The following is an 11,607-nucleotide window of genomic DNA, read 5'->3' as shown; positions in this document are numbered from 1 at the left end:
TGTTTTTCCTCCATTTTATTGAGAACAAACGAAGGCTAAAGCAGCAAACCTCCCTGAATTTGAATGCAACAGGGTGCATACTAGTCACGAATTTGCGCTTTGAGGTTTTCTAACTGGCAAACATACACGGACGACAATAATTCAACTATTGACAATATTCTGATTTAGGAATTGACAAATAAATACGGTTTTGTTTTTGAAATACCAGAATCACATCAAATGTACACCTACAAAAAAAAAAAAAAAAAATTAAAATTAATTTTAGTTTTAAGTTAGTTAGTTTTAGGCACAGTGCTTTGCTAAATTATCATTATGGATAAATAATGGAGAGAGACTTGACTTGAAGTCAACCTAAAAGCATCTGTCAATCAATGAATCAGGAACCTGATTGAGATGTAGATGAGTTTGTTTCTTCATCTGAACAGATTTGGAGAAATGTAGCATCACATCACTTGCTCATCAGTGGATCCTCTGCAGTGAATGGGTGCCGTCAGAATGAGAACACACAGCTTTTGGCTTCACAAGACATTAACTGATGGACTGGAGTGGTGTGGATTATTGTGATGTTTAATCAGCTGTTTGGACTCTCATTCTGACGGCACCCATTCACTGCAGAGGATCCACTAATGAGCAAGTGATGTGATGCTACATTTCTCCAAATCTGTTCATATGAAGAAACTCATCAACATCTTAAGATAACCTAAGGGTGAGTATATTTGAATTTTTTGGGTGAACTATTCCTTTAAGATGGAGGGAAATTATAGACTTGAATTGAATCAGAACACTGAACAGGAAAAACAGGGAGAGATCTTGACGTGATTCATTGGAAAATGAAGTAAAATAGAACAGTAAAATAGTTAACTGTCAGGTTTGGCATACATTTGCACAAAAAGTTGAAATAATGATTCAAATAGGAGTCCATGTAAACAGCTGAAATGAAATCTTCTTTGGAATAAAATCAGTAGTTGTAATATATCAGTCCACGTAAGCGGCCAACTCTAGGAGAACATTACACTTAAAACACTTGCAACTCAACTCAGAGGTTGTAAACACAGGCGATATACTTAAATGAGTTCATCGATCATATACACAATCATCCCTAAAACAAAGCTGAAATATACTGATAAATCTTTTCAATGCATTTATATATATATTCACTTTACATTAAACTGATTTTTTTTTTTTTGTTTTTCAAATGCTAGTAATGCTGCAGTCAAATACAAAAGTATAGCCGGAGGAATTCTGTCTCCGATAAACGTCTACACTGTGTTGGGAAGAGCACTTGGAAGAGAGCTGCACAGCTAGATGAACAGAATCCAGTAAATTTGATTGATAACCAATTAGCTGTTCACTTGCCATTTTAACAGTAGAGTAGATATAAATTAAAGCCATGAAAATGAGCTGAAAATTCCCTCAGCCTCAGGCCATCTAAGTTATAGATGAGTTAGTTTCTTCATCAGAACAGATTAGGATTTTATTAATATATTATAAAGCGAAAAGCTGCATGTTTGTCAAATTTTAAACCAGTTTGGACTCTCATTCTGACGGCACCCATTCACTGCAGAGGATCCATTGGTGAGCAAGTGATGCAATGCTACATTTCTCCAAATCTGATGAAGAAACAAACTCATCTACATCTTGAATGGCCTGAGGATGAGGGCATTTTCAGCTAATGTTGATGTTTGTGTGAACTATTCCTTTAAATAAGAAACTTGAGCTTTTTTTAGTGTTATGGCACTTATTAATGGACACAATAGGGAGAGATAAAAATGACATCTGCAGCAACAAAGCAGCTGGAAGTCATTCGTTTTCAGTGAGCACTGGCAGAAAAGAAAATGAAAGCATTTCCACATATGGTGTGGAATTTTTACAAATAGAGATACAATAATAAATAACTGAATAAAATCAATTAAAAGCAACTGCTTCAAAAAAAGGACAAACGCTTCTATAAAAGATTTTAAAGCACAAAACCACAGGATTTGAGAGTTTGAAGCATCTTGGTAAGAGAGGCACGCTCAGCTGAGTTTATGGGCACATTGTCGTCATCTCCGTCACCATTTGAAGGTTACAAAAATAAATTAATTAAAAAGCTGATAAGAAAGGCCTAATGTAATACAAACGTATGGGTATGTGGCTTACATACACCTGTGCGGATGCGAGCAGAGTGCTGTGTGTGTGTGTGTGTGTGCAATACCAGAGGATGTGTCTGCTGTGAACACTAGTTTGAGGTTTGCTATCAGGATGTCCATGACTGCATGTTGCGGAGCATGGCCTCGAAGCGCTCCATGCTGGGGGCCTGAGCGTGGGACAGCTGGTCGGTCAGCCGACTGTACAGACTGAAGGACTTGAGCTCCAGCCAGATGAAGCCAAAGCGGTCGTCATCGAACAGGACGAACAGCCCCGGCGTGCGCTCTGGACTCGTGAAGCCGTGGCCAGCGATCAGGCCTGTGCCATAAAAACTGATAGAAAGCATATAGAAACACCATATTATTATTAAAGATTTTCTTATGTATTTAAATAATACACATTTATATAAAATATGTATTACATTCACTTACATACATATATACAAAATGTAAATAAAATTACAATTTAAGTTAACTATACATTTCTTAAACTTTATATAAGTACTTCATATAAATTTGAATAAAAAACTTTAAAGTTATAATATATATATATGTATATATATATATATATATATATATATATATATATATATATATATATATATATATATATATATATATATATACATACACACACACACACACATGCACATACACAAACACACACATTTAAAATAAAATATATAAACAAATTAAACTTAATGTATCGTGTTTTTATACAATATATAGAAATTAATATATATATGAATGATCATTTAAAGCAGTTACAAGAACTGTATTTAATGTTTTTAAGTAATTTATTTGAAAACATTTAATTCTATTATAAGTTGCATATAAATGATATACATTTAATATATTTAAAAATTATTAAAAATGTCTATTTTATATCATTTTATACATAATACAATGCAATATAATTATTTGTAATATGTATTTAATATTACATTTGTTACATTTTAAAACATTTTCTTATAGTACAATATTATCTTATATAGTACAATAGAACAATTATGCATTAATTCAAAAATATGACGTTTATTTTAAGCATTTAATTCAGTGAGGAGAGGTCTATTATTTCTTTATAAATACATAAAAACTGAACTGCCATAAATTATATTTGATATTAATAGACCTAAAACTAAGAATACATAAATGTTTTTAGCTTAACAAATTTAATTTGGTAACTGATTCAGATTAATTCACTTATGCCTATTTTATAAAATATTATTAACCGTTATTAATGTCTTAGTAATATAATAAAATGAACACAAGGTAATAAAAAAATATAAGTACTGTTAAAATCAAAAGGTAAATGAACTTGGCTTCATATCCTAATGTACGGCTGATTTAATAAGCTTTCTATAATGTGTAGAGTACAGTAGCAGACTCACCACTTCTTGCAGGTGCGAGGATACTCTTCATTACGAGTCATGACTCCCAGAGGCAGCACAAACGGCTGCGCTTCAGACGTGTGGCTGCAGGCAGCAGCTCCCGGCTCCACGTCCTCCGCCCCCTGAGGGGAGGGCGCCTCTGCAGCCTCTGATGGGGCGTCCCGGGCCTGTAAACCCCTCTGGGCCTCCTCATGCACCCCCAGCACCAGGCGAGAGAGCTCTTCCATGCTCCGCTGGTGCTCCAGGTCGGGCAGACGCACCGGACAGTTCAGGTCTATCTCTAACGTCAGCTGACCTGCTGGGACATTTGGGTCACCCTAAAAAAATAAAAACACGTGAGCTGATGAATATGCTAAATCACACACAATATAAGTGCTGTGAACCGTTATCTTCAAATAAATTCAAATGTATGTCATTTCTGATGTTTAATCTGACTCACGGTGAGTTTGGTGGCTTTGGCCTTGGCCTCGTGGAAGCTCAGCATGATGATCTCCAGGCCGTGACTGCCGTACGTCCCTTTGAAGAGCCCAGGCTTCAGGAGGTCTGAAGGGAGGCACGGGGGCAGATAAATCCGCCGGTACGTCAGGCAATTACTGAAACCGGAACAAACAGGTTAAAAACATCTGCACATTCAGGGTGAGAACGGGCGATGTCGAAGACTTACTCGTACTGGCTGGTGTAAATGAACTTCATGAGGATCAACTCCTGCATGTGCTCGTGGAAAATGTCCTCCAGTGTTCTTCCCCATTCCTCCTGTAGCCACGTTCTGAACTCCTGCACAAGCACATGGGGCTCACTGTACACCCAGCCACTGCAGAAGAGCCACGCTATACCTCAAAATCAGTCCGGATTCCTACCTCTTGCCTTCCTCCAGGCATTCGATGGTGATCCGTCTGGTTGCATTTGGTGGAAAATTCATCTTTCTTCACAGTCTGCAAAGAAAAAGGTCAACACCTTGTGAAATATAATGAAAAAATTGGTCCATTATGGTAAAAAACATGGTTCTTTTACCTGAATGTCTCCTTTGTGAGGGCCCTTGTGTCCATACATACATTCAATGGTGGCTTTGTTTTTCTCCCACAAATGTATGCGGAAGAGCGGCCGTCTGCGCATGGGGTCTTCCACACGGGGATCATGGGGCGGTAAATACATCCAGCCTATGATGAACAGCCCGTCAACCTAATTCAATCACCAGAGCAAGAAAGAGTTACACTTTTGAAATTAGCATCATCACGTTAACACCGTGTGTGCAACAGTCTCTTTTAAAAACAACTATACATTAGCATACTTTTAACTTAATATACTTAAGTGGAAAAATTTAAGTCATTTTTTTTTTTTGACTTAACTGAATGAACTGCATGCTTATTGCAGCTGATTGCCAATGTATTATACTTTATATTCAAATGAAAAATAATAAGCTGAATTCTAGAGTATTTTGACCCAACAATTACACATTCATTGTGATTAAACTGAAATGTCTTAATATTCGTTTAAATATACCAGTCTGCTGCAATGAATCACACTTCACATTGCTAAATTAGCATTAGCTTCCCTCAACCGTGTTGCTGTAGCTCAGTTGGTATCACATTGCGATATCAAGCGCAAGGTTGGGGGTTCGATTCCCCGGGAACACATGATAGGTAAAATTTGATAAACTGAATGCATTATAAGTCGCTTTGGATAAATGCGTCTGCTAAATGCATACATTTAATTTAATTTTAATTTAACAGCATTTGGCAAATGCTCCGTTTTAAAAAAAGACTGTAACTGGAAAATATAGCCAACTTACGTTTTATTTTAGTATTTTTATTTGTTTTAACTTTTAGTAATTTTGCCATGCTTTTTTATATTTCTATATACTTTTTCAAGCACAATTTTATGGCATAGTAATATGTCCCAATACAGCTGTACTGTGTAAATATAATGATATTCATCACCATAATCATCATTGCAACACTCATGGGTTTTGAATTACAAAAATTCACATTCACATTGTTATTTTCAACCGATATTAGCTTTCTTTTTGCATTTGTCAGCATTCCTTTTTGATTTTTTCTGTATGATCATACCACCACATTCAGCAGTCCTCCATAGGGCCCGATATCAGGCTGCCAGAGACCCAGGATGTGTCTATAGGGATGCAGCACTGGAAAACAAGTGCAAAACAAGATTTAAAATGCCATTCAGCAGCACACAGCACACACAGAACCAACCAGAAGAATGCTAGACGGAATGAGATCAATGAGTGTGTGAGTATATGCAACTTATCTGCCATGCAACAACTCAGAGGGCTAATATTTACCCACGCCTGGTGACTTAAACTCATTTACATCTCACACAGTCTGCTGATGTTAGCGCAGCTGCAGTGGTCTGCACCTTTGCTATCCTGTGTCTATCACACACACGCATGCAGGACACACAGGCGTGCACACACTCGGCAGAAGCTGCACTTGTGCTGCCGTCACATCAGTTTGTACCAAACCAAGGCTGTGCTCCAATTTGCATACTATCCATACTAAATAATTTGTTTCGTTATCAGCATTAGTGCGTTCCTAATTGCGATATTTTGTAATTAGTAAGCCAAAAGTTCCTGAATTATTTCCAGTGAAATGATATATATTCGTGTGGCTAATATTACCCACAATTATTTGTGCTACAGAAGACTTTTCAGGTTGTTAAAAAACTGCATGGATTTGGAAACCAAAACAGAATTTCCATTTAGATTAAAAAGTTATAATGTAATGAATTTAGCTAGATGCATGAATAAAGTAACAATGTGATTTGTATGATGGTAATAACAACACACTTTTAAGATGCTGAAGTAGGTCTTAATAGTGGTGTCTCACTACATACTGAGTGAGAGTGAATTCCGCATTGATCGGTCGGTCGGACTCGTGTCTCCCAACAAATCAGGTGGGAGGAGATTGCTTTAGGCCACCGAGTGCTGTGTTCTGACAGGCTGCATCATGATGTACAAATAACATCAGCCAAATAACATGTTTCAAAATTAAGTTGTTTTATCAGCGAATCGGTTTAGAAAATTACAGATACCGATAATCATAAAAATGCTTAATATCGGCGCCGATAATCGGTCTACCCCTAATGAAAATACATAAATTATATTCATGTCATGGCTGACAAAAGAAAAAATGGCTATTCTAAACTATTTCTTCAAAATTAATTAAATAAAAAACAATATTTTTAAATCCAACAAGTAAAGTTTTACTATGAGATTTGCTAAATATTACATTTAACAGTTATTACTGTTATAAAGAGTATGATTAAATTTGCACTAGATGACATCAAAGATAATCTAATTATAAAAATTGAGAAAATCAGCTTTACAATTAAATAACCAATGTATCAACCGATACTCGTACAGTAAATCCTGAAAGAAAATTATCTGACCATGTTCCTCATTTACAATTGAAGTCAACGGGACAAGAAGATTCTAAAAGGTTTCTATTAATACTTCCATACAAAAACATGTTATTTAAATTCTCAAGTTGTCTTTTTGGAGGGACTATTGTTCAAGACGGATAAACGTCTGGTTATGAGTTACTGACAATTTCTACATTTGGATTAAAACAGTTGCTTTTTGTTATACTTCTGCATATTGTGCAAAATATATATTTGCATATTCCGTTCTTTGTTTGCAAACTTTATATCATCACAAAAGATTTGAATTGAAAAATGTTATTGTAATTTGTATTCAATTTGTAATTTTTTATTTTCTTGTAGCTCAATATTAGACTATTTTATTACTCTTTCAAAACAATATTTTCTATTATCTTGCCACACGGTCAGATTCCCACTGCATGTACTGCACATTTCATACTGTATACGGTTACATTTTGCTTTGTTGTTTTTTCATAAACTAAGGAAAAAATCTGTAATATTTTTATCAATATAAATATGACTTCATGGTCTTAATACCACGTTCAAAAGTTTTACTTTAACGCAATTAACCTGGAACAAAGCGTCAGCAGCAAAGAGCATCTTCAACCAGCAGCTTGACAGGCAGTGATTGGGTTCCACCACCACAAAGCCAGTACATACAGTGTGTGTACACGTCCCGATAGTCCATATGCTCATAATCAGGGAGGAGCTTCATAAAGCGTCCCGACTTCACCTGCGGGTTCACACCTGGACAGGTACACAGGTGGGTGCACCACAGGAAGAGGAGAGAGGCAAAGGAGGACAACAGCTGAACCACAAGTGTTGGAGGGACACTCACATATGCCAGTGAAAATGAATGTGTATGGGACGGGAGAGTGAAGTGTTTATAATATAATTTATCCATAATATAATATATTAAATATATTTAGTTTAAACAAACATCAATGCTAAACTTCCTCTACAGACAAACCAACCAAACAAAGTGGGGCGTAATGGAACATAAAGTGTCTTTTGTGAGCTGAAGTAAATGTAAATTGCATTGAGAAAATGACAAATGACATGTAATGGGATGCAGCAACAACATAAACAAACAGATCAGATTTTTTTGGACCCACTTTATATTAAGTGGCCTTAACTACTATGTACTTACATTTTAATTAATAATTTAGTACAATGTACTTATTGTGTACATACATGCTTTTACATTGTACTTCTATTTAAAAAAAACAAACATGTAATTACATCTGTATTTCATTTCTTTAATTACATTTATAATTACACTGTTGACCCATACTTTACACTTTAACCCACCCTTAAACTTACCCATACCTCCAACCCTCTCCCTAACCTTACCCCTATCCCACCTCAGTAGCAGCAAAAGTGTTTTACCATACAATATGAACACAATAAGTACATTGTACTTATTTTTTTATGTAAGTACATAGTAGTTAATGCCACCTAATATAAAGTGTGACCTTTTTTTTTTTGTTTAAGTCTAAAGGATATTTAAACTGATTAGATTTGTTCTATGCATGTATTGGTCCGGATTTAAAAAAAAAAAAAAGTGACAGATCGTTGGGTTGATTACAGTCAATTATCCGTTTGTCTGACCAATGGCAGGGTTTTTAATGTTTACTAAAACTAATATTTATTGTAATATTGTAATAAAGCTGATATAACATTAAAAAAAGAATGTTTTAATTTTTTAATGAAATGATTAAGGAATAGTTCTCCCAAAATTTATTTGGAGAAATGTAGCATTGCATCATTCACCAGAGGATGCTCTACAGCGAATTGGTGCCGGCAGAATGAGAGTCTAAACAGCTGATAAAAACATCACAATAATCCACAAGTAATCCACACCACTCAAGTCCATCAGTTAATGTCTTGTGAAGTGAAAAGCTGCATGTTTGAAAGAAACAAATGCCTCAAGACTTCAAATTGGCTAAAATACGAGTCCTCTATCCATAATATCGATTTCTGCAGCGAAAAAGACATCTTGTCTGAATCGGGAAAGAAATATGCACAAATCAAGCACTGTTTACAATGAAAACAGTCCAAAACAGTTTTAAACAAATATGCCAAATATGAGATAGACTTTTTCACTGAAGGAATCGTTATTATGGATTTACAGGTGCTGGTCATATAATAAGAATATCACCAAAAAGTTGATTTATTTCAATAAAACCATTCAAAAAGTGAAACTTGTAAATTCGTCCATCGTGGCACGGAGTCGATCAGTCTGTGGCACTGCTCAGGTGTTATGAGAGCCAAGGTTGCTCTGATAGTGGCCTTCAGCTCTTCTGCATTCTTGGGTCTGGCATATCGCATCGCAAGGAATGCGACAGCTAAAACCCATGTCTTGCATATGTCTTTGTGTAGTGGTTCTTGAAGCACTGACTCCAGCTGCAGTCCACTCTTTGTGAATCTCCCCCACATATTTGAATGGGTTTTGTTTCACAATCTTCTCCAGGGTGCAGTTATCCCTATTGCTTGTATACTTTTTTTCTACCACATCTTTTCCTTCCCTTCTCCTCTCTATTAATGTGCTTGGACACAGAACTCTGTGAACAGCCAGCCTCTTTAGCAATGATTGTTTCTTGCCCTCCTTGTGCAAGGTGTCAATGGTCGTCTTTTGGACAACTGTCAAGTCAGCAGTCTTCCCCATGATTGTGTAGCCTACAGAACTAGACTGAGAGACCATTTAAAGGCTTTTGCAGGTGTTTTGAGTTAATTAGCTGATTAGAGTGTGGCACCAGGTGTCTTCAGTATTGAACCTTTTCACAATATTCTAATTTTCTGAGATACTGAATTTGGGATTTTCCTTAGTTGTCAATTATCAAAATTAAAAGAAATAAACATTTGAAATATATCAGTATGTGTGTAATGAATGAATATAATGTACAAGTTTCACTTTTTGAATGGAATTAGTGAAATAAATCAACTTTTTGATGATATTCTAATTGTATGACAAGCACCTGTATATTGGCCAGAAGCAATGCTTTAAAGTTAAGAGATCTTAATGAAGGATTTGTTTCTTATAAACACACAGATGTTCACTTCACAAGATATTAATTAATGGACTGGAGTTGATTATTGTGATATTTTTATCAGTGATTTAAACACTCATTCGGACGGCACCCATTCACTTTAGAGTGATGGAATGCTACATTTCTCCAAATCTGTTCTGATGAAGAAAAAAATTCATCTACATGTTGGATGGCTTGAGGGTGAGTAAATTTTCAACAAAGTTGTATTTTTAGGTGAACTTCTCCGTAATTATTTTAACTCGTATGAACTGTCAAGATAGGTGACTTCTGTGGTTAAAGCAGATTAACTTACGTTTCACATACAGATCTCGGCTCGACATACCCACGATCTCCATCTTCCGCAGGTCATCACTCATCCCAAATTCTGCAAGAAGAGAAACTCTCATGACAAACTGCACCAGCACCAGACAGTCTAAAGAAAACAATCAACCTGGATCAAAACCATATCATCTAACTTACTTGTCTCAGTCAGTACCTTTCATTTCAGAATAAAACTGAATACAAATTGCTCATGTGCTATATTTTAAGTTGATGGATTTCGGTGTTCTGTTTTATTGTATACGATTCTATTTGATTCTAGCTGCAGTGGTGTTCAAGTCTGAAATCTGAAAACCTTCTGAGCTGGCTATCTACACAGTCTGTTAAAGATTTTTAATGCCTGCCTTTGATGGCCAAAAATGCTGTCTTAAGTTTGCAGGGCAATGAGTTTTAAGACACTCTCCATTTCTGAACTAACTGTGCATGATTCAGTTACGCAGAGCACTGAAACTCAGGCCACTTTAATAGCTAAATACATTTCACAGATCAAGAACAAACAAGGAGATTATGAAAAGAAGCAATCAAATGTAAAACATGCACAAAATGCAGCCTTTGTGTTCATATTGATGTTGAACGTTAACAACTATTATATAATATTCTACAAAAAAGTCAATGATTTCTTGTATTCAACTTTTTTTCTAATTTATTTTAGAATCACTCTTTTAAACAATAAAATTAATTTATTAAAGAAAATAATAATAATAATAATGAATTAATAATATTAAGTTATCTAGACATTTTTAAGTCCCACAAAACAACAACAACAACAAAAAAACAACAACAACAAAACCCTGATTCAGAAACTATAGGCGTACACACACACACACACACACACACACACACACACACACACACACACACACGTTATAATCGTATTTAGGAGTCGGTGCCATAATATATCTGTGTGTTGTGTAACACATAATTACCCTCTGTACATCTCCTCCTCCAGATTGTTTCTGTGTTCAGGATCTGCCTGAATTTCTTGCACACCAGCGCCAGGTTGGGCAGCGCTGTGCCGGGCAGAGAAGAGCAGATCTCCACCAGGAGCTCCGGCGGCAGATCCAGCAGTGACTGCGGGCGCGGCGGTCCTGCAGAGGCCGAGTCCCCAGAGCCGAGTCCCGCGGCTCCGCTAGGCCCGCTGTTATGACAGCTGCTGCTCCGGCTGACGCTCCTGCCCACGATCCTCTCCTCTTCCTCCTCGTCGTCCATGTCCATCTCGGAGTCGCTGTCCTGGTCAGCCTGGCTGTGCCTCTGCCGCCGCCTGCACCGCCGCGACTGACCTGCTCCACAGAGCCGCGCACACACCGCCATCCGTGACAGCAT

At 36.6% G+C, this 11,607-nt stretch overlaps 1 protein-coding gene across 2 annotated transcripts; it reads right to left on the bottom strand.

The window, feature by feature from the left end:
- LOC127947007 (F-box only protein 31) lies at positions 1–11,607 on the bottom strand. 2 transcript variants are annotated; one of them, XM_052543893.1, is made up of 10 exons: positions 11,211–11,607; positions 10,259–10,330; positions 7,577–7,663; positions 5,587–5,663; positions 4,529–4,696; positions 4,375–4,449; positions 4,182–4,291; positions 3,957–4,110; positions 3,518–3,834; positions 1–2,459 (listed from the first exon to the last, which is right to left on the bottom strand). In XM_052543893.1, exons 1-10 carry the CDS (start codon positions 11,605–11,607, stop codon positions 2,237–2,239), a joined length of 1,680 nt encoding a protein of 559 aa, XP_052399853.1. In that variant the 3' UTR covers positions 1–2,236. The 2 variants fall into 2 exon arrangements, with proteins under 2 accessions (XP_052399853.1, XP_052399854.1); XM_052543894.1 differs by lacking the exon at positions 7,577–7,663.

This window comes from Carassius gibelio, chromosome A25 (genome assembly GCF_023724105.1).
Source record: "Carassius gibelio isolate Cgi1373 ecotype wild population from Czech Republic chromosome A25, carGib1.2-hapl.c, whole genome shotgun sequence".
NCBI classification, from domain to species: domain Eukaryota; kingdom Metazoa; phylum Chordata; class Actinopteri; order Cypriniformes; family Cyprinidae; genus Carassius; species Carassius gibelio.
Note: the sequence above shows the minus strand (reverse complement) of the source record. Positions and strands in the feature narration are given on the sequence as shown.

Excerpts from the sequence above, each read along its gene's own strand:
- LOC127947007 (XM_052543893.1), bottom strand. The coding sequence starts at position 11,607 with ATGCTGTCACGGATGGCGGTGTGTGCGCGGCTCTGTGGAGCAGGTCAG. Across the intron at positions 4,292-4,374 it reads TGCCTGGAGGAAGGCAAGAG|GAGTTCAGAACGTGGCTACA; the intron begins GTAGGAATCCGG and ends GTGCTTGTGCAG. Across the intron at positions 3,835-3,956 it reads CCAAAGCCACCAAACTCACC|GGTGACCCAAATGTCCCAGC; the intron begins GTGAGTCAGATT and ends TTATTTTTTTAG.